Below are 24012 nucleotides of genomic sequence, written 5' to 3'. Positions count from 1 at the left end.
TCCAAAGTTCACCCAAGCAAATTTGATCTCTGTTCTTATTCACTGAGATGCCAGTAGCGATGGGGGCAGGGAGTAAAAAGGACACAGCCTTTGGAGTCACAAGATCCGGGCTCAGCTCCCAACTCTGCCATGAATAGTCTGTGAACTTGAGCATGGTCATAGAGGTCTTTGAGCCTCTGTTTGTGTCTAAAATGAGAACGCTGACATTGACCCTACAAGCTTGATGGAAGCTTAAGTGATGTGATTTATTACTGACAGCCTAGGGAAGTGAAATGCATTTGATTGTTATCAGCATAGAGGGCAATCTGCAAATAGGCTTCTGATACAGAATTAGCTTCTTTGTTATATTGATATCCCCAGCTTTCTTGAGACATAATTGACATATAACACTGTATGAGTTTAAAGTGTCCAACAAAATGATTTTGATATGTGTATGTATTGCAAATAAATAAATTTAGTTAACATCCATTGCTCACATAGTTATCATTTATGTGTGTGTGGTGAAAAATGTTACATTTTACTCTTTTTGAAACTTTGAAGTATGCAATACAGTATGGTTAACTATAGCCTTCATGCTGTAGCTTAGATCCTTGCAAACCTCCAGATACAGGCGCTTTTCCTTTAAAGAAAGAATCATGTCAAATGACTTCGATCCTGCAGCCTTCAAATCATCTCTTTGGAAATGATCATCTTTCAGGCAGATGCTTGTTGTCCCTTAAACTCTAAAGTGTAAATCAATTCAGTCTCGGACCTGTCTGCTTGCAATCAAGCCATCACTTTTCTCCTTCTCCTCCTTTTTCCTGTACAATTTGTTTCTCTTTTCTAATGAAGTTTCCCTCCTGATATTAGCTGTTCAGAGCCCAAGAATACAACACTTGGAATGAGATTTTGTGAATCCATGCTGGGAAATGTGGGCCCTGTGTCAAGAATGAGTGCCTCCAGCTCAGTCTAGACTATAGAGCGAGGCTCCAAGGGGAAGCAGTGGTAGAGATGCTGCCTGACTCATTAAACTCTTGGGCCTGGACCCAGGCTTGGAGCAGGCAGCAAGCATGTTGTCGGCAGTGATCTCCAGCTGGCGGAACCCTGAGCCGGATGACTTGACCGAGGCCGGCTTTTGTCTCTAGTTTCTTCAAATTTTTCATTTGTGTGGCATCATAGGGAGCTCTGTTTTTCTCAGCGTGGCCCCCCTGGAAGACTTAGACAAAAGAGGGGAAGCCCTGTTCTTGCCAGATTCTTCATATCACCTGCCTAGTCTTTAAGTTCTGAGCACACACCTCCATCTCCCTGCCAGAAGTCTGATATCTGCTAGAGTTCACTGAACTCATTCTGGCTTCCTCGGGAGTCTTGGGGAGAAAGTCTGTGCAATTTCTTTTTGACATGAGGGTAGTAGAAGGTCAGGAAGACAGTTCTAATTACCATGTCTGCCACCTTAGGCTAAAGACCAGACTTCCCCAAGGAAATACATAATAATGTTGCATTTAATTGAATCCAAGATGCCATTATGTAAGCCCTTCTAAGAAAGAAAAAAAAATGCTGCCAATTAGACTGGCACACTGTTGACAATGAAACGCATCCTGGATTCAGAGATGTTAGACGGTTGGGGGTGGGGGTGGGGGGAGTGTCCTAGAGCAAACAAAATGTAGCACCTATCTCAGAAGACTTTCTGCGAAGATTAATTAAGACCATGCAACTGAAAGTGTTTTGGAAACTGTCAAGTACCATAGACACACTATTCAGCCCAGAGGTCAGTCCACTGGCCCAAACTCCAGTGATACCATATCCTGGCTGTTTAACCTTGGACAACTTCTCCTACCCTGGTGGGTCTCAGTTTTCTTCTCTGTAGAATGGACACAGTGATTCCGGTTCTGCTTCCCCTGCAAATGTAACATCCTAAGTATATACAGGGCATGTTTATGCTCAATTTTTTTATTTATCTGAAATTCAGATGTCACTGGGTATCGTATATTTTTATTTGCTAAATCTGGTGACCCTAAGGAAGACAATAGGGATCAACAGATGTCAGATGGAAGACTTTCTGAGTCAGAGGGATAAGACCTGGGAATTTTCAGAAGGTCACATTAAAGGTGAATGAATGGTGATCTGAAAATAGAGATTCTCACCAGTTTCCCATGGGGGTGGCGGTTGGGTCTGGGAGGTAATATATGCATGATGGGTGAGGGGCATCTGGGAGACAGCAGAGACAAATAGACACTGAAGGCTTAAAGCTGGGGTGGCAAGAACATACAGACGGTGCTCAGATGGTGTCTTATGAAAAGCCAAGAGCAAGTCACCAAATGCATGTCTTTCTTTAAAAAAAAAAGCAAAGAAGTGAAGATGACTAAGTGAGTAATAGCCGCAGGAAGAGAACCCAAGTTGCACTGAGTTAAGAACATGTTCCAATGTTTTTCAATAAATGGAGGAAAAGCTGCAAATTATTCATTTGTTATTTTTGTAAGATTTTCAAATCTGTGATTTTTTTTCCTGTTTTGTCTCCAGTTTTTGTATCCACAAAAATATTTCTCCTCCTTCGTAAGTGACTTCTTTTTGCAAATGCAGTCTCAAACCACACTAAAATTGCAAATGTAAAGTTTGTTTCTCTCCTCTCAGGTCCCTGCTGGATAGACTCCCAGGTCAGCTCTGGGCTTAATACTACTCCCTTGTTCCAAGGAGAAGGCAGCACTTGTGTGCTGTTTGGTTTGTTTGGACTTTAGAAGCTGCTAAATTCGGGTCTTTGATATTTGACCGTGTTTCTGAGCTATTGAAATAGACTTGGGTTTTCGTCAGTAAGAACTGAATGGCATTCGTGTTTTCTCAGAACACACTCAGACCAGTGATTGAGGTGCCTGGGGTTACGATTCCTGGTTTACCAGTGGGGAGACTGAGTCCCAGGCCTGTGATGCAGCAGCCCACACCCTTGCCCTGGGTGGATGACAGCTGAATGCAGGCGCTGGTCCCCTCCTTCCCCACTAGCTGTCTTGCCACTTCAGTTAAAAACCATATGGGCCTCCATTGCCTTATTGAGGAAACACGATGAATATATACTTTATGCAAGATTATTCGTGAGGATCATATGAAATAATATGTATGAAAGGGTATTGTAAACTGCCAAACGGTATCTAAGTATTAGCAGTTCTTACATATTTAGCTTATTGGCAGAACCGGAAGAATTTCAGTCATCTTAGATGGAATCTTCATTCCTGTTTTCTAAACGCTGCTGCTGCTGCTGCTAAGTCGCTTCAGTCGTGTCCAACTCTGTGCGACCCCATAGACGGCAGCCCACCAGGCTCCCCCATCCCTGGGATTCTCCAGGCAAGAACACTGGAGTGGGTTGCCATTTCCTTCTCCAATGCATGAAAGTGAAGTTGCTCAGTTGTGTCCGACTCTTAGCTACCCCATGGACTGCAGCCCACCAGGCTCCTCCGTCCATGGGATTTTCCAGGCAAGAGTACTGGTGTGGGGTGCCATTGCCTTCTCCAGTTTTCTAAATAATGTACCCTTATTTAGGGAAGAAGAACCAATTTTCCAATGTTAAGTCTCACTCTCACAATAGAAATCTCCAGCCCTTTCTCCAGGGGCAGGAAAAGCCAACCTTGACTTTGGGATGTCCTCTTACAAAGTAGGGTAGGGGCAACAAGTCTCTTTGGTAACTGACAGAAGCAGGTGTATGTCATACAGGGAAGCAATGAGAAAAAAGAGCTTCAAGGAAACTTAGGATCTTTCATTGCTTTCTGTGTATTGTGGAAGAGGATTATTCATAAAAAGAAAACTGCTAAGAGCAAGAAATTACTCAAAATCTTTCTCAGCAAAATGTAAGTTTTGTTCAGAAAAGCAAGGATGTTCTGGCAATAGAGAGTTTACTGCCAATTAATGGGACCAATTTCCAAAAGCTACATGTGGAAAACAATATTGTCACTCAGTCTTCAAACAGGCATAGTTTTCTAGAATCTGTATTTTTAAAAATATAATCTAGATAAGGACATGTAGAGCCAGAAGAAATCTTGATATTCACATAAATCCATTCTTGTACTTTGCAGATTTTGAAAATGAAGTCTAAGAAGGGATTTTGATGGGGCCATGGAGCAAATAAAGACAGAGCCAGAAACAGAACTTAGACTGCCTGCCTCTCAGGATCATTAATTTTCAGGTTCACCAAACTCTTTTTGCCTTTTTGCGGAATTTGCATGCAATCTCCTACCTGGAAAATAGGGTTAGGGTTATTTGCCTCATTTGTTCATATGACAATAAGGGCAGTAACAATGCACCCAGCATCACCACTGTTGACATCAAAATTTCCAAAACTGACTTCTTTCTTAATGAAACTGACCTAATTTTCATTGGCTCTTATGGTTCCCATCTTCTTACTGAGATCAGAAGGAAATAGTTCCCTCTGAAGAGAAGATGATTACGGCTGGTCCTTTCTATTAGCTCAGAAGCATCATTTGGTCCTGAGCATGTCCTTCTTTCCTCAGCCCTCTCTGGCTCTCTTAGCAGCATGATGCCATCATTTGAATGACATCTTCAAAAGATGCTGACTGTATGCATTTTCCACAAAAGGCTTAAAAAAGAACCATCAGGATTGTAGAGATTTGGTAGGAGGATTATTTGCTGGCTTAAAAAATTTTTTTTTAATTGTTTAAACTACACGAATGCCTTACAGACAAAAGTGTCTATAACAAACTAAACTCAGATTTCAGTAATAGAAGAAAGTTTGTTACCCCTTGGCAACTAGATTCTCATATTAGACAATGAGAATCATGCACCCATTTTTCCTTTTTTTTTTCCTTTGCCTAGAGCTCTAGAAACTTAAAGCTAACATTTTATTCTTAATTGTGGATGTCTTCTCCCAGCTAAGGCATCTAGAAACAGTGTTATGATCACCCCCCTTTTGCCTTTTATCTTGAGTTCAAGGGTTTGAGTTTCATCTTTCTTATATATATTTTGAGTTGCCTAGAATCATATTTTTGTAATTAGTCAATATTAAAAACAGAGAAGGCAATGGCAACCCATGCCAGTATTCCTGCCTGGAGAATCCCGTGGATGGAGGAGCCTGGTGGGCTGCAGTCACAGGGTCCCTGAGAGTCGGACAGGATTGAGAGATTTCACTTTCACTTTTCACTTTCATACATTGGAGAAGGGAAATGGCAACCCACTCCAGTGTTCTTGCCTGGAGAATCCCAGGGACGGGGGAGCCTGGTGGGCTGCCATCTATGAGGTCGCACAGAGTCGGGCATGACTGAAGCGACTTAGCAGCAGCAGCAGCAATATTAAAAGGAAAATATAATTAAAGGAGAAAGTGATAGGTTAACAAAGAATTTATCTGTATCAACTTAAAGATAAAGGAAGGGTCTAATAGACTTTGCCGCCTTTGCCTTGGTCTCTCCACCTGCACATTCTCCTTCTTTCTTTCTGTGAACTATTCCGCTGTTCTCTTTGATGCTGGTGGAACTGTCAATCATAGCTCCAACCGTCTCCTCAGGGTCAGCACCTGAGTATCCATGAACAATCAAGAGTATCCTTATGCCCTGGCTCCACTGATTTGTTGAACCTTTGCTAAGTCACTTCAGTCGTGTCCGACTCTTCGTGACCCCATAGACGGCAGCCCACCAGGCTCCCCCGTCCTTGGGACTCTCCAGGCAAGAACACTGGAGTGGGTTGTCATTTCCTTCTCCAATGCATGAAAGTGAAAAGTGAAAGGGAAGTCGCTCAGTCATGTCCGACTCTTAGCGACCCCATGGACTGCAGCCTACCAGACTCCTCCATCCATGGGATTTTCCAGGCAAGAGTACTGGAGTGGGGTGCCATTGCCTTCTCCAGATTTGTTGAACCTAGACAGATCCAAAAGTATGCTTCTCAGGGATGGCTATGTGGATATTTAGAGAGGACATGTTTTCTCCCTATAGATCGTGAGCTTCCAAAGGCCGATTATCTGCTATTTATGGAGGTAGCTTATGACTAATGAAGCCAAACAGAGGGGCTTCCCTAGTGGTCCAGTGGTTAAGACTTTGCCTTTCAAGGAAGAGGGAGTGGGTTCAATGACTGGTTGGGGAGCTAAGATCTCACATGCCTCGAGGCCAAAAAAACAGAACATAAACAACAGAAGCAATAACAAATTCAACAAAGAGTTTAAGAAAAACTTTTTAAAAGGCCAAGCAGAGATAAGCTGTGTGGAGAGTTAAGGAAAGAGAGGAAGAGAGACCAAACTCTGATGTTCTTATTCAAGTTCTTGGATCTGAACTGATCTGAAGCCAAACAGAGAAGGGCTCACCCTGCCAATGTTTGAGTTACCCGACCAGCTGAACCTCAAATTTGATGTCCAAAAATTTCCAATACATTCTATTGTTTCTGTTCTCAAGATAATGTCAGTTGAGCTTTTTCACTTACAGCTGAAGATTTTTGAATAAGAGGAGGAAGCAGCATGAATCAACTTAGTGGAAGAATCAAAAGAAGCCTGTCTTCAAGTGAAATCTTACCAGAAGCCCCAATGTAGAGAGGATATGGCTTGTAGAGACATGTTTGTAGCTGATAAGGGGATGGAGAAGAGCAGAGATGTGACTTCAGCAGGATCCTACCTGCAGCCTCAAGGAAACCTTGAGCCATCTCTGTGACATCTGAACACACCAAGTAACCAATTGTAAAACTACCTGTGTAGCTTAGACCCCAGAGCTCACGAGATTATAAACTCAGTGACCACAGGGATGGTATTTGTCTTATTCTCCTCCATATCTCAGTGTCTAATACAGTGACTGGGGAATCAGTACACAAATATTTTCTATGCAGAATATTTTTTTATGTAGAATAAATGATGTAGTTATTTTTTATTTGTGTCTCCTCAATTAACTGCTATAATCCCCTTCTTCCGTACAAATTTCTTCCAGAGCTGCTGAGAGGTTCAATTGGAACACAATATGCAGAGTATCTAACAAGATTCCTTCTTCCACCGATTTCCTCCAAAACTCTCTGAACGTCTGTTGCATTTAGTGGAATACACGCCAGACTTGGAATCAGGAGCCTTGTATTTTAGGTCTATTACGGTACGGTTGTATGCAAGCCCCTCTCCTCTTGGAGCCTTCCGTCAAATGAGGGGGCTGAGTTAGCTGAGCCCTCAGCTCCCTTTCAAGTCTCCCATTCCACAGCCGAGTGTGGAGCAGGATATTGATGACTCACTTAGCTGGATAAACAAGCTCTCGCAATGTGCAGTCTGCTAAAGTAATGAGCAATGTGCGGAACTCTTTCTAAACTGAAAAAAATTTTCACACCAGACAGAGTCCAAAACCTCTGAGGGTTAAATGAGGGGAACTATAATACTAAGCAGATGAATCCTCAAAATAAGATTGCAACACCTCCTGGCGCTCCCATCCCTGTTTCCATAGGGTCTCTCCTGAGTGATTTAGCTGCCATGCCTGGGGACACCTGAGGTCACCTCCAGCCTGGCCCCACCCCACCCAGCCCAGCACACCCTTTGCACTGAGCCGCAAAAAGGAACACAGACTCCCTTCCAAGGCCTCCCAGGGAGTCCATGGGTGGACTCATTCGCTGCCAGTTGGTCATCACACTTCCTTTCTCTTTCCTCTAAGCAAATGTTGATCCCCGAGGTTCCTAGGGTTCATAGGAAGAGAATTAAGATAGGGAGTCCCGAACTGGCCATCTGATGATAAAAAGAAGCCACACTGCATCTTTTGCATGTACTACCCCTGTGGCGATCACTGTAGAGGTATGAAGTAGGTAATATCAGCCTCCAGTTACAGATGAAGAAACAAACACAGATTAAGTAACTCACCCGCTATCACTGCTTCAATAGGGTGAAACCAGATTCGAGCACAGAGCTTCTTACTACACTTCTGTGTTTTCAACTCCTATTATGCCTATAGGCACGTGAAATTGTTTTCCTTTAGTAAATGTGAGCAAGTAAGCTTTTTGAAAACCAAGATGAAACTCTTTTCTCCAGCTGGTACAGTACTGAGTGTGTAAACTGTGAGTCTTGGTGAAAGCAGGTCATTCATGGGGTGAGACCTGGGAGCCAGAAGGAAAAAGGGCCCCAGTGCATGAAGTTCTGTTTCACTCTCTGAGCAGATGGTCTGGGATGGGACCTGCTGTAGACATTCCTGAGCTGATTCAACCCAATCAGAGCTGTCCTTCTGGGTTCTTCTGCAACAGGAGCCTTACAAAACTAGAGGTGGAGGCCCAGCTCTCTGCAAATCCAATAGCAAGAGTCATTCATAACCCCATCTGGCAGAAGTTTTAATCCTAGGAAATCAATCAAAGCTTACATCTAAAGCTTTTTTTTTTTTTTTTTTCTTTTGGTGAGTCTTCTCAGATGGCCTCAGCCCCATGTAAATCCCTTCATTGTAAGTTATGCCACCATGTCAGTGCCCAGTACATACTCCATGGAACTTTTAGTGGCTTGAGATGGAACTGGGCAAGATCTGTATCTATGTCTGTGACAAAATTGATCCAAAAAAATATTGCTTACATCACTTTATAACATATAAGGGAAAAAGTTATCTTCAGAGTTTGATAGCAGGAAAAGTGTCTTTTTGCTGACTAATGAATAGAGCTTCTCAGGTTGGGGCTAGTGATAAAGAACCTGCCTGCCAATGCAGGAGAGGTAAGAGATGCAAGTTCAATCCCTGGGTTGGGAAGATCCCCTGGAGAAGGAAATGGCAACCCACTCCAGTATTCTTGTCTGGAGAATCCCATGGACAGAGGAGCCTTGTGGGCTGTGATCCATGGGGTCACAAAGAGTCGGACATAACTGAGCTACTGAGCACACATGCATGAATACATACTATTTACTCAGACATGATGCATTTTATAATCAATTGTGTTTAGCTTTGGACATTAGCAGTCAGAAATATACCACAGGATATTTCTACATGTGTAGATATAATTGTTGTTGTTGTTTAGTTGCTAAGTCATGTCTGATTCTTTTGCCACCCTATGAACTGTAGCCTGCCAGGCTCCCCTGCCCTTGGAATTTCCCAGGCAAGCAACTGGAGTGAGTTGCCATTTCCTCCTCCAGAGGATCTTCCTGACCCAGGGATCGAACCTGAGTCTCCCACACTGGCAGGCGGGTTCTTTACCACCGAGCTACCAGGGAAGCCAGTATATATAGTATATATGCATGTATATAGGGACTCCTAGTGGCTCAGCAGTAAAGAACATGCCTACCAATGCAGGAGACACGGGTTTGATCACTGGGTCAGGAAGATCCCCTGGAGAGGGAAATGACAACCCACTCTAGTAATCTTGCCTGGGAAATCTTATGGACAGAGGAGCCTGATGGGCTACAGTTCATGGGGTCACAAAAAGTTGGACACGATGGAGCAAGCATGCACAGTAGCAGAGTGGTGGCGTATTTATGGTGTATATTGATGGGCCTTCTGATGACTCTGCCTAAAAATTCTCATCTACCTTTTTTGCCTTCACATATTCTTTCTCATTCTTCAGGACTCTCATGGGCCATATTCTTTCTCAGTGAGTCCTTCACCTCCCCTGAGGCTGGATTAGCTGGCCTTGTAACTCCTCAAGTTCACCTCCATCCCAACAGCGCTCAGTGGGCATTGCAACGGCCCAGTCTTATCAGCTTCCCCGTCATGCATTGAGTTCCTTATGGGAGAGAATAATCTGTCCTTCAAGTCTGTGTTTCCTGGACAAAGCAGAATGCAGACAAAGTTATCAGGAATATTTGCTGATTTAACACCTGACTGAATAAATACACAAAGGCAGGAATGGAGAGAGAAGGGAAAGGAGAGATGGGAAAAGTGAAGATAAAAGGACAGATTAAATTCATGTTTGATCCTAAAGATAATCACCTTAGATTTTTACTTAGAAAAGTTAAAGTTATTCACTTTTTACTCCTTTATCCTTTTGTTCTTTGGTTTCTATCCTTAAAGCTGTATATAATTATTTCCTCAAGGAAGAAGTAGAGTAGCATAAGTAAATTTATAGATATAATATTATAAGCATATAAATATAAATTTGCAAGTATAAGATCTCTGTGGAATGACTGAGCTATAATAATACCAATACAACTGACAGCTTTGCAAACCCTGGGAATTTCCACAGCACTGGACTCACACAGATGTGAGTTGTTGGCCCATCTGTATGGTGGGAGGCAAGTGGGCTGCAAGGAAAGTGAGTCAGTAAGCTTCTTGGAGAACCAATAAACTCTTTCTTACATGAGAGATGTAACTTCCAAGCTCTTCTTCCTGAGAAAGGCATTTGTAAGCCAGTGGGAATGCTGATGCCTTTAAGAGGTCCCATATCAATACGTCATAAGCTTCCCAGGTGGCTCAGTGGTAAAGAATCTACCTGCCAATGCAGGAGACACAGGAAACTCAGATGCGATTCTTGGGTCAGCAAGATCCTCTGGAGGAGGAAATGGCAATCCACTCCAGTACTCTTGCCTGGAAAATCCCATGGATAGAGGAGCCTGGCAGGTGACAGTCCCTGGGGTCACACAGAGTGGGACATGACTGAGTGACTGAACACACCAGCAGAATATGTAATAGAGAAGCAGTACTGCTCAGGAAGCCTTGTATTCTAGATTTCAGTCCCTTCAGTGGTATGGCAGTGGTGGTGGTTTAGACGCTAAGCCATGTTCAACTCTTGTGACCCCATGGACTATACCCTCCAGCCTCCTCTGTCCATGGGATTCTTCAGGCAAGAATACTGGAGTGGGCTGCCATTTCCTTCTCCATTCACTGGTGTAAAGAGTTAAAATATTCAGTCAGATCAGGGATGTAGGACTTTGCTTTCTAGCCCAGCTGCCAGCTGGATTCAGTATATTACAAAGCCTCCTATGTAATAAAGAAAATGGTAATTTTTAGAAAGGATGCTTTCTCAGGCTCGCTGGTTATTTCTTGCTGTCCTCTCCCCTTATTATCCTCCCCTCCTGGGCAAAATCATCTCGCCTGTGAGATTCACATTAGACTCCTGTGCTCTGAACCTAAGACGCGTCTCTCTGGTTTGGCCCTGAGAGCATCTCTGACCTGTCTTCTTTCATTCAACACACATCTGATGACTACTGACTGTTCTTGGACCCACATGGGCCACTGGGAATAAAGAGACACATTAGAAGGAACCCTGCCTTCCCAGAGACCACAGTCCAGAGTGGAGCAGGGCTCCTGGGCAGGGTGGGTGTTCAACCACTGCTCTCTGAAAGAGGTGACCCCAGGGCTGTGTCTTGAAGGATGATGTCGTGAAAACAGCTAGAATGTTTCAGCCCCTCCTTGACCTTCAGTGGCCTTCCTCCCCCATACAAATGGGGAACCAGACTGGATGATTCTTAAGTTTCTTTTCCCACCAAGTAGCAGTATGTAAAGATAGAACCTGTACAGTGGAAGGCATATAAAAGAAATGTGTTCATGTTAATAATTAATAAGGAACTTATATTTTAAGTATGCCTTTAAGATATTACATTTTCAGAGCCAAGAAGCTTCCTAGTTCTCTGATCATTCCTCACTAAGAAGAAATAAATTCTGCCTTCCAAGTGAAGGGCACATCCTCCCTGGAACATTCCACCCGGAGTATGGAGAAACAGAAGACTAGATCCTTAGGCTGGCTTCTCCTCCTCTGGGAAAGAAGCAGCCATCTATGGGGCTAGACAGGCTCTGAAGTTCTGGATTCCCTTCCACCCTTGCTGTGGAGGCAGATGCTTGGGGCTCTAGAGGAATCTGGAAAGGCGGTCTGGGAGGACTTCTGGGGTCGGGGGACCTGAGAGAAGTGCCTGAGGAGGAGCCCCCCCACCGCCTCAGGAGCACTGCTGATACTCTGCTTCTGGCCCCAGCACCCTGTTCCCAGAGTGCCCTAGGAAGCTGAGATGGGGGGCGAGGTCAGTTCTGGGACACTGATTAGCATCCTTGCATAGGAAGGACAGTGCGATTGCACTGCAATTCAGAGGGACAACGGAAAGTTGAGGGTAGTTAACAATTTAAAACTGAGTGTGAAGACCAGAGGGCCTCTTTGGTAGCTTACAAAGAAGGTCATGCTTTCAGTGGGAAAACAGGAAAGGCTCAAAACTCAGGATGTAATACTTAGTGTAGAGCTTCAGACAATCGAGTATACGGCCAAGACAGCTCTGTTATACCAAAGTCAAGGCCTTGGTTGGGGAAATCTGGATCCCCTTGTACACCTTGGTGAATCCCCCCCAAAGATTTTGGCTCCCCAGAAATCTGATGCCTCAGAATCTGAAAGCACTCACTCCTATTAAGAGCTAATACCGCTCCTGTGTGGGAAGATACTGCAAGACAACAGAGTCCACTTTCGGATCCCAAGTCAGTAATTTGAGTTAAGTATTTGCATGACCCGTAACCCATATAAGTATATACTATCACCATTTCCTAAACATTTCAAAGATCTTTGGTCACATGATAAAATTAACACAGAAATCCAGAAACTCAAAGTGCCATCATGGCTCCATATAGCATCTGATAAGAAAGAAATGGACCTACATTCCAAAACAGCTCGAATAATCAGCCAGAAAGTCTTGGTGGGAATAGGTATTTGCAGTCTTGAATTTTACAGATTCTTGATCAGGGGATTAGAGCACAAAATTACATAAGGAAAACTTTGTTGACTTGGGGACACGCTCCTTGGTTAAATGATTTACTATCTGTTGTATGGAGAAGGCAATGGCACCCCACTCCAGGACTCTTGCCTGGAAAATCCCAGGGACTGGGGAGCCTGGTGGGCTGCCATCCATGGGGTCGCACAGACTCGGACACAACTGAAGCGACTTAGCAGCAGCAGCACCAGTGGGCAGAATAGTGGTCCCCACCCCCAAGATGTCCAAGTCCTAATCCTTAGAATTCGGTGAACTTGTCAGTTCACAAGGCAAAAGGGAATTAAGGTTCCAGATGGAATTAGAATTGCTAATCAGCTGACCTTGAAATATGGTGATTATCCTGGATTATCCAAGTGGGTTCAGTGTAATTATGGAGGTCCTTAAAAGTAGAAGTTGAGGGAGGCAGAAAAAGGTCAGAGAAAGAGATGCAATGATGTGGGTAGAGAGACCTTGTGATCCTGGGGGAGGGGAGCTACCAGCTGAGGCTCTAAAAGCTGGAAAAGGCAGTGAAGTGGATTCTCCCAAAGCCTCCGGAAAAGAAAGGAGCACTCCATCATCTTGGTTTTAACCTAGTGAGGCCTGTGTTTGAGAGCTAACCCACAGAACTATGAGATAGATGATACATTTGTATTGTTTTAAACCTCTAAGCTTATGATAATTTCTTACAGCAGATGGAGAACCCTGACACCACTACAAGAAGGATCCTAGGGATGATATCCATATGCCTTTAGGAGATTTCCCAGAAAACTGGGGAAAGCAACGGCCAACACTGAGCCAGGCTAACTACCTGAATTAGTGAAGAAACAGCAGAGAAAGGGATTAAAATCACAGGGACGACAACATGCTGGAACAGATGTATTATGTGAGGCCAGGAGACCCACCCAAGGATTAAGTTTCATGGTAGCTTAAAGGTCACCAAGGCCATCAGGAATGTACTGGTGAGAGACAGCACCAAGAAGTTCAGTGCTGGCTCTTGGCAGAGGTCACAGCTAAGGAAGAGGGGTTGCTATGGAGACGGCTTGCAAGTAGCAATGGGATGATGAGGCCCTGAAGCAGTAAAGGTAAAATGTTAACAACTAATTGCCAAAATCAAAAGGCCAGAATTACCACGGAGTCCTCAGTGCATTAGAAAGGAAGTTAAGAATGATCAGGAGACTAACGGTAATAAAATGACTAAAATAAAGTGTCATATGCTTTGTCCAGTTTCAGATAAGGTAAGGAAACTGGAAGGAAGTTTTCAGACTCAGGCTTTTTGGCAATTAAGGGAGCTGATTTCTCAGGAGAAAGGACCTTGCGGCAGCAAAACAAGTGTATGTTATACAGGCAAACTTCGTTTTTTTGTGCTCTTTGTGTTATTATGTTTCACAAATATTGCATTTTATCAACTGAAGCTTTGCAGTGGCCCTGAGTCAAGCGAGTCTATCAGAGCATTTGCCCCCTTCATATCCCTGTGTCTCATTTTGGTAATTCTCACAATATTTCAAACTTTTTAAAATTATAGTTATATTTCTTGTTGGACTTCCCTGGTGGCTCAGACAGTAAAGAATCTGCCTGCAATGCAGGAGAGCTGGGTTCGATCCCTGAGTTGGGAGGACACAGCAACCCACTCCAGTATTCTTGCCTGGAGAATCTCATAGAGAAGCCTGGTGGGCTATAGTCCATGGGGTCGCAAAGAGTAGGACATGACTGAGCGACCAAGCACAGCACGTATTTGTTGCAGTGATCTGTGATCAGTGATCTTTGATGTTGCTACTATAGCTTGCTAGAGGCTCAGATGATACTTAGCATAGTTTAGCAATAAAGCCTTTTTAAATTAAGGTACCATATATATTTTTTGACATAATAATATGGTATACTTAATAGACTGCAGTAGAGTGTAAATATACTTCCCTGGTGGCTCAGATGGTAAAGAACCCACCTGCCAATGCAGGAGACCTGGGTTCAATCCCTGGGCTGGAGATGGCACCCCACTCCAGTATTCTTGCCTGCAGAATCCCATGGAGAAAGGAGCCTGGCAGGCTACAGCCCATGAGGTCGCAAATAGTCGGACATGATACTCCGCATAGCGCATAGTGTAAACATAACTGTTACATGCACTGGAAAAGCAAAAAATGTGAGTGACTCAGTTTATTGTGACATTTACTTAATTGTGGTGGTCTGGAACAGAACACATACTATCTCCAATAAATGTCCATAATGATTCCCCAGGACTTTCCTAAAGGGGCCTGCAGTCACTTACTTAGGTGGCTGTTGCTGAGGAAACAGGAATACCTGGCCATTTCGAAGACCTTTGAACACAAGGTAGGATTGACACCAAGACCCAGAAACCCAGAAGGTCATGATGGCTCCACATTAGACTGGAGACGTGGGGGTCAGGTAATGAATGGAGTCCTTGGCCACTTCACGTTGGGTCCATTGGGTTTGCAGGCATACCTGGCCATCATGTCCCCATCCCCCAAAGGTATAACTGAGTTTGATGAAGCAAAGGTATAACTGAGTTTGACTAAGCACATATGATAACTCCCACACTGGATCTCGATGTATGGGATAAGAACCAGCAGGGAGGAAGCAAAGGGGTCTTCTGAAACTGGTTTCCCACCTATTCCACTCCTGTCTGGAGAATAAAATAACAAACAGTATCACAGTCCTCAGGCAGAGGGGGTAATTAGTGCCACCGAACAGAGTCCGATGGTCCCACTCAGATTTCCATTCAGTACGGCAGTCTGCTTCCTACAGAACCAGAGGGACCCTGGGGAGTGCCTACAGACCACCACAAGCTCAACCAATCACGAGCCTCAATCAGAGATGCTTTACCGGTTGTCATATTGCTACAAGAGCAGATTCATATGGCCTTGGATACGTACTACGTGGCCATTGATTTGATAAATGTGATCTTTTTCATCCATATCATGAAAGACAGAAAAAACAGTTGGCCCTGAGGTGAAATGGACAACAACATACAATCACAGTTGATCCAGAGTCATATTAATGCTATTGCCTTCTTTCAGAACATAGTCTGAGGAGAGCAGAGCCGTCTGGACCTCCCACAGGGCATCTTGTTCATCCATTACCTAGATAGCATTATGATCAGGAAGGATGAGCAAGGGTTGGCTAGCCTTATTAAGGTGCTTGTAATGTTAAAGGGTGGGAGATACACCTTATGAAGATTCAGGGCCCTGCCACATCACCAAAGTTTGCAAAGATCCAATGGTTAGGAACGTCATCTTCAAAGAAAAATTACCAATGGCTCCGTCATTCATCCTGTGCTTACGAGAAGAAAGCATAGTGTCTTCTAGGTCTTCATGTAGAGGTAAGGTGTTGACAGCTCATCACGGGATGAATTAAGAAGAGTTATGATGATGTCTTGGAGGATCTTGCAGGCGTGGTCTGGGCTAAGGGTGTAAGAGATTAAGGCCTTAAGAATATAATTGAGGAGGCTCAGCCTGATGGTTCAGCCTCCTTTCTTCTTTCTCCCTCAAGTCTCTACCTACTTCTCAGCTTCAGCTGAGGTCTCAGAACACCGGTTCCTGGATCAAGAGCGAAGAGAGGACCTCGGAGGAGTCGCCTCATTGATAGAGCAGCTGTGCCTTGGGTTGGGAACCTCAGGGGCCACCCTCCACTGCTGCTGACTCACCTAGTTGAGTCCTATTTTGCCTTCACCCTTAAAGCCACCTTAGAATGTTCATTTTAGTGCCTACAAGATGTAACATTGCTCAGGCCATCTGTCCTTATAAAAGCACATGCAGACTACTTTACAGCTTACACAGCATGGAAACTAATGAGAGATTAGTTATCCCCACAGTAATCCTTTGTTCCTACTTCACATATGAAGACTGAGATTCAACAAGTGACTTGTCATAGATCACACAGGAGACAAGGGACAGATTTTGTAAACCAAAACCTTCTAATTCCAAACTGTTTGTTTTTTTTTTAATTACATCTGTGCATGCTAAGTCATTTCAGTTGTGTGTGACTCTGTGTGATCCTATGGAATGTAGTAGCTCACCATGCTTCTCTGTCCATAGGATTCTCCAGGCAAGAATACTGGAGTGCATTGCCATTTCCTCCTCCAAGAGATCTTCCCAACCCAGAACCAACTTCTCATCTGTTGTTGTTTGCTGTTCAGTTGCTCAGTCATGTCTGATTCTTTGGGACTGCATGGACTGCAGTATGCCAGGCCTCCCTGTCCTTCACCAACTCCCAGAGCTTGCTCAAACTCATGTCCATGGAGTCAATGATGCCATCCAACCATCTCATCCTCTGTCATACCCTTCTCCTCCTGCCTTCAATCTTTCCCAGCATCAGGGTCTTTTCCAACGAGTCAGCTCTTCACATCAGATGACCAAAGTATAGGAGCTTCAGCTTCAGCATCAGTCCTTCCATTTCCTCTAGATGTCCGTAATTCAAAAACTTCCACACTGTTGGTGAGTAGTTTCTTTCCCTTTCTTTAAACTGAAGTATAGTTGATTTACAGTGTTGTGCTGGTTTCAAGTGTACAACAAAGCCATTCGATTACACACACACACACACACACACACTCTTTTTCAGATTTCTTTCTATTAGAGGTTGTATGCCTGCATGCTAAGTCACTTCAGTCCTGTCTGACTCTGTGCAATTCTATGGACTGTAGCAATCCAGGGTCCTCTGTCCATGAGATTCTCCAGGTGAGAATACTGGAGTGAGTTGCCATCATCTCCTCCAGGGGGTCTTTCCAACCCAGGAATTGAACCTGTGTCTCTTATGTCTCCTGCATTGGCAGGAGTGTTCTTTACCACTAGTGCCACCTGGGAAGCCCCTCATTATAGGTTATGACAAAATAATTAATATAGTTCCCTGTGCTACAGCTCCTTGTTGTTCCATGTTCCTATCTATTTTTCACATAGTACTATGCATAGTAGTGTGTATCTGTTAATCCCAAACTCCTATTTTATCCCTCCTCCCTCCCCCTAGAAGTTTCTTTTTTAGAAATGAAAGATATGCCCTTGAAAGTTTTCTGTCTGTCCACATCTGGTTGAATTGTGATTAAGTTCAGGGAAAGGTGTAAACTTCATTCAGCCTCAGTGATACTCTCAACCCTTCTGTAGTCCCTTACCTCTGAGATCTGCCAGAAAACATTCTCCAAGTGGTGGGAGGGGAGAGGCGGGTGCTGGTCACAACTCCCAGGCTTTAATATTCAGGTCTCTGAGCTGAAAGGCTTCAAGGTTTCCTCTGACAGCATGGAGTGGCTTTGGAGACTGTGAAACCAGGGTTCAAACAGAAGACTTGACATTAACTGGATGGCATCATTCAGTTTATCTCTTAGAGGCTCACTTGACTCATCTGTAAAACTTGCTGCCTATCTTGAAAGGCTTATCAATAGATTGAATAGGTGGTGTGTGTTCCTGTTTCCTCCTTCCCTTTGTCTCTAATTTGTTTCAAAGTTTGGTTTCTGGTAGTGTTAGTATAGATACAGACATAGATTAACAGATATAGACATACACACCCAAGGACTCAAGGTCATAGAAACAACAGACCCAACAGGAACCATCCATGGGCTTAGCAAGGGACTCCATCTCCAAAGCTGAGTTGTATGTGTGTGTGTGCTCAGTCGCTTCAGTTGTGCCAGACTCTTTGCGACCCAATAGACTGTAGCCTGCCAGGCTCTTCTGTCCATGGAATTCTCCAGGCCGGAATACGGGAGTGGGTAGCCATTCCCTTCTCCAGAGGATCTTCCTGATCCAGGGATGAAACCTGGGTCTCCTGCATTGCAGGCAGATTCTTTACTGTCTGAGAACCATTTACCTGGGAGTTACCTGGCCTTTATCTGCTATTACAACACTGGACAATTACCTGACTTGTAAATACGGAAGTATCTAAAGGCAGAGGTGATGAGTAACAAAACTTTGGCTTAGACATTTGATATCTTGATATACATATAATTCATAATTATTTCAGAGGATCATCTGATACCCATGAAATAAGGGTCACTATGTTAGTCACTGGAGAAGGCAATGGCACCCCACTGCAGTACTCTTGCCTGGAAAATCCCATGGATGGAGGAGCCTTGTAGGCTGCAGTCCATGGGGTCGCAAAGAGTTGGACACGACTGAGCCACTTCACTTTCACTTTTCACTTTCATGCACTGGAGAAGGAAATGGCAACCCACTCCAGTATTCTTGCCTAGAGAATCCCAGGGATGGGGGAGCCTGGTGGGCTGCCGTCTATGGGGTCGCACAGAGTCGGACACGACTGAAGCGACTTAGCAGCAGCAGCAGGTTAGTCACAGAGGAGAATGGACTGAGTTAGGGGAAAAGGCCACTGCAAAGGACCTAAGGTCAAGTGAAAGGAGCTGTGGGAATAATAAACCCCCTGAAGTTTTTAAGGGATGACCCACAAACCCAGCTCATTCATACATTGGTCCTGCAGTTGAGTCCAGTACCCACTCTCAGTGTGGACTCTGGGAATGCCTTTGACTTCTCTGGAACTTGGTTGCTTTACCAAAGCTGTGTTGGCAATTCTTACTCAAGAGCTAGACTTCACAATAATTCTCAAGCGCATCTGGAAGCCGAAACTTCATCCTCCTCCCTGTACGTCTTCGTGAGAAGTAGACACGTATAAGACTGTGAAAGCTGGAGCTGCTTTGGTTGTGGCAGGGGAGGGGCCTCAGTGGGTCCTTGTCACCTCTTTTTGATGGCACTTGATAAATTCTTGACTCCAGGGCCATCCCTAGTTGTAAGAACTCCACCTCATTATGCCCTTGGCTGCTATTACCACAGTCTCCGGGTCAGCCTGGCTCAGGACTAAGCCTCTGACCTGCCTCACCTCATCTCAGTTAATCCTCACAACACCCTTGGTCCTTATAAAAGTGATTTACCCGGTCATGGCTAATGGAAGGGTGAGGACACAGAGCCTGGTTCACTATCCCCGCAGCCTCCGCCTTCACTCCCAGTGGCCTGGGCCCTGGCCCTGCCCCAGGACTGGGTTAAGTAGCAAAGGCATGTAGTGTCTATCCCCAAAGGCAAGCTTGAATAAAGATTTCTGCTGTCTAAGGCTTGAAATGTTAAGAAAAAGGAAGCTTGCTGATTCTGGGTCCCTACCACGGTGGAAGCTTTCATCTAGAGGCTGGAAGTGTGTGTGCCAACAACTCTCTCCCCCCAGCAACCACGCATGGGGAGGTTTGACAGAACGCAATTCAAACAGGCACTCATTAGGCAGCAGGCCCACTTCTGCTTAATCACAGGCAGTGAAAGAGCAAAGAATTTGGATCAGCCTTTCTGGGTCCTAGCAAAAGCCACTTGTGGTGGGCTCCAGTCCTTGCAAAGGCTGTTTTCTAATGATGCACCCCTTAGAAGGGCTGGAAATAAATTTAGCAGCATATAGAGGCCCTCAGCATGGGCTTCCCATGCTGATAACCCCCCCAGGGACAGGGGTGCCTGGTGGGCTGCCATCTATGGGGTCGCACAGAGTCGGACACGACTGAAGCGACTTAGCAGCAGCAGCATGGGCTTCCCAGGTGGCGTTAGTGGTAAAGAATCCCCCTGCCAGTGCAGGAGACACAAGAGACACCAGTTCAATCCCTGGCTCGAGAAGATCAAATTAAACATCAATGAACCATTGTTTACTGAACACTCACCATGTGCCAGGCACAGGGCCAGGTGCTGCTGGGGATACAGAGGTGAATGTCACTGGATGATAAGCACTTTGTGAATTTAGAAGATGGGTCCAGCCATCTAGAAAGCCTCCTCTTCTGCCATGTCCTTCCAAATGCCACAAAACCACACCTTTGCAAGGACTTTGATGAACTCCATCCATAGCTTGGCACTGAGGACTAGATTCTTCTCTCGCACAGTTCCCTCTGCTTAGAGTAGTACTGTTTCTCTTCCTTCAATACCCAAAGCCATGTCCATCTGGACTGATTCAGCGGCCACCCCTTCCAGGACACAAACTGACAGCTTTAGTCAGGTGGGGGCGCCCAACCCGTGGGCTGCCATGAACCTGTTTACCCACCACTCGATGCTGCCTACTGTCTTTGTCTGTTTCCCCAACCTGCACTGAAATGACAGGAGGCACCTACTAAATGCTTCAGGATTGAATTGACCCTCTTTGGGCTGGAGGTACATCTCTTAAATCACGTCTACAGTGCATAGTGTTGCTGAGAGAGCCCACCTATCTCTGATAACCCTAACACATGGATCTTTGACCTAGAGAAAGGCTGCTGGCAGGACAGTCACTTCTGGGAGCCAGGTGGTCTCCTCCTTGATGATTTCCAATCAGGTTTGCAGGGGAATCCTGTTTTTCTTGGGGAATCATGTGGAATCCTGCATTATTTGAGACCGAGGTAAGCCTCATTCCTCCAGTTACTTTTACAGTTGCCCTCAGAACCTCTGGGCTTTAAAATCTTAGAGAGCACAGCCGGCTTGGGATTCACTGGACTTGGGGTTCACTCCTCACTCACCTAAAGGTGGTTTCATGTCGGGTTATAAACTGTCTGGGCTGATTTCCTCACCTGTAATAGGAACATAATTCATACCTGCGAAGTGTGAATACAGTGAGATATTCCATCTAAATCGGCCAGCACACGCCCACACCAGGTACAATGCTTTGCACACATAGTGATAGTGATTCACTCACAAAGGAGGGTTGACCTTAGAGAATGGGGGAGTTCCCGGCTGGTGGGAGGTTTGAGGTTGAGGCTGGTGGGCCTCAAATCCCAGACAGCAGAAAAATCATCATTTGCCAGACCCCACGAGTTTAGTTAAATACGCACAATTTTATTGATTGAAGAGATTAGGACAAAAACATTAAACCGAATACAGGACAAAGCACCAGAGGCCATAGATTCCCACCATGCATGTCACCAATCTTTCCTCCAACAAGGTACTTAAAAAATAAGGGAGAGGGAAGAAAAACAGGTCCTTCTTTACTCAGCCCCATCTTCAGAATGTAAAAAACCCTCTCTCCTTTTTTATCTCCTGTTACCAAAATAGAATCCAGAGCAAATCCATGGCCTCCTTGTCTCCTGACGATGAATGGTTAAGCCGCCCTCCTGGGAATGAGGCCGGGCTCCTGCTAAGTAGGAATAGAGCATCCAAGGTCTGCACATACATGCCACATACTATAATGAAGCACAGATTCAAGTAACATTTACATACTAGAGTCCACGTGTCACCTACCCAAAAACATGACCATTTCACAAAACATATACAGGCAGTAAAATCCGAACAACTGAGGTACTGGAAACACAAATATTGATGCCGAAAGAGTTCTGTATCATACAGCAATATAGAAAAGCCATAACAGAAAAAAAAAAAGAAAAGAAAAACATTTGCCACTCAAAATCAAATAAAGCTATCTAGAAAAGCCAAATAAAAGGTTATTTCAGGGACAGAAATACCCAAACAAAGAAAAAAATATATATATAAATGTTAACTACAGCATGTAACATGTTACCCAAGTTAACCCGTAATTGAAGTACTGGCTTAATACATCACAATGTGACATTTTCCTTAATAAATAGAAGAGTTCTTGAAAAATACAAAGGTGCATATGGGGATAGAGAGCTGTTTTTTTTTTTGTTGTTTTTTGTTTTTAATATCATCCTAGCTTTCAGCTTATTTTCCTTCCTGCTGTCTCAACTGAGGGTTTTTGTCCAAACCAGAGGGCCTCCCAAGCTACAAGGATTCATATTCTATAAAGAAAATGCAATAGCTGCCCTGTATTTCATACATGTGGGACAACCTGCTTCATTTCATGAGTTGCCAATAAAGCAAAGACAAAATGTTTAGTTGAGATCAGAGTGTTACAAGAGCTTCAGACTCCAACAGCATCTGGAATCTCACTCCATCACTAACATCTCAGCAAACAGGCATGCCTGTGATGCAGCCCTCGTCATTCACCAGCAAAAAAAAAAAAATTAAAAAAATAATAATAATAAAATTAAAGAGTTGACTTTCTCTTTTCCTTTCATTTTTCTTTCTTTAAACTATGATAGCAATGATGCTTCTGGAAGTTTGACTTCTAAGAGCTTCCTGCCACAAACCAATTGACAGAAAACAGAATACTGGGTTAAAGGACAGGTTTGTTTTTTTTCCCCCACTTCAGGGAGCAAAGCACTAAACGTGTCATTTCCTGACCAGGATATTCAATAGTTTATTTAGAAGAAATGAGTTGAAGAGCGCAATTAGGAGACACAAACTGGACTTTTATTTTCTTTTAGTTTTAGCACCCAGGTTTCACATCAGTCTGTTGTGCACCGAATTTTTTTTTAATGAACCCCATGAATTATCAGATAGGTGGCTGGCTTGTTTAAAAAGAAAATTAAAAACAAAAAACCCTTGGCCAATGGTACCTTCCCTGAATCATGACAAGAAGTTAAATGCTAACAGTGCGATGCCAAGATGTGTGTTTGAGGCAGAGTTTTGATTCTATCAAGATTTGCAACTATTTGGAACAAAATGGAAAGGGGGATAGGCGGAAGCAGCCCAGCTGACAGGGGTGGTCTCCCGGGGGGCTCCGTCGGGCGAGAGAAGCTCCAGGGGGCTCCTGCCCACCCGACAGGACCCTGGAGCCCGCCTCCATCCCGCGTCTCTGGCCCCCATGCTACATGTTCAGTCAGCTCCTTGACGGTTTTCCTTCTTTGAACCAAGAAGCCTGTGAGTGTCCGTGTCCCTCTTGCTACCAAGCCAGGCGATACGTGTTCCCTGGAAGAACTCCTCTCCGCTGCCCTCTCTCTCGCTTCTGGTACCTGCTAAGTCCCCGTGGGGCATGAGCTCAGTTAAAGAAAGGGTCCAAGGTCTCCTCCATGTTGACATCTGGCACCAGCTGATCAGACACTTCCTTAGCACCATATCCTGAATTCGAGACGCTAAAATCTGTAGAAAACCAAGGATGGTCCAGAATCTCCTGGGAGGTCAGCCGCTCCGAGGGCTCCCGCCGCAGGATGCTCCGGATGAGGCACTTGGCCTTGGGCGACAGAGTCTCTGGAATGTTGAACTGGCCACGCCGGATCTTGCTGAAGAGGGAACTGGGCTCAATGTCATGGAAAGGGTACCGCCCAACCAGCATGGTGTAGAGCATCACTCCCAGGCTCCACACGTCAGCTGCTTTGCCCGAGTAGCTGCCATTGGTGTTCAAGATCTCTGGGCTGACATACGCCGGGCAGCCGTGCTTGTCGGAGAGCGAATCGTCATCTCCCCGCAGAATATAGGCGTCTTCCAGGCTTTCCAGCTTGACCCGAGTCCTGCAAGAAAGGGAGCAAAACACGAGCTTGTAAGGATGCTCTGAGCCCCAGGAAACCCACCATTATGCCGCAGCTTCCGTTTGAACGTTTCCAAAGACTCGTATTCATTCACTGAACCAGCCAAACACTGTTTACTGGGCACCTTCTAGGTGGCGAGACCCTGTTCCAGAGCTGGGGAGCCAGGAGGCAAAGAATTTGCCTGAAACTTTCGACCCACTGAGGGGACTGA

General features: G+C 44.7%; 1 protein-coding gene across 2 annotated transcripts in view; it reads right to left on the bottom strand.

The window, feature by feature from the left end:
- Positions 1 to 21294: 21294 nt before the first annotated feature.
- TRIB2 (tribbles pseudokinase 2) overlaps positions 21295 to 24012 on the bottom strand; it is a 29489-nt gene continuing 26771 nt past the window's right edge. Inside the window, exon 4 of one of the 2 annotated variants that reach the window (XM_086323548.1) lies at positions 21295 to 23783. In XM_086323548.1, coding sequence (XP_086179674.1) covers positions 23315 to 23783 — 469 coding nt within the window. In that variant the 3' untranslated portion in view covers positions 21295 to 23314. The remainder of the gene's footprint in view (positions 23784 to 24012) is intronic. The other variant, XM_086323551.1, reaches the window with a different exon arrangement.

The sequence above is a fragment of the Bos grunniens genome, chromosome 11, assembly GCF_055505025.1.
Source record: "Bos grunniens cultivar Pamir isolate PY7600 chromosome 11, Bosgru_T2T1.0, whole genome shotgun sequence".
Classification (NCBI taxonomy): domain Eukaryota; kingdom Metazoa; phylum Chordata; class Mammalia; order Artiodactyla; family Bovidae; genus Bos; species Bos grunniens.
The sequence above is the reverse complement of the archived record's forward strand: the minus strand, read 5'-3'. Positions and strand labels throughout refer to the sequence as shown.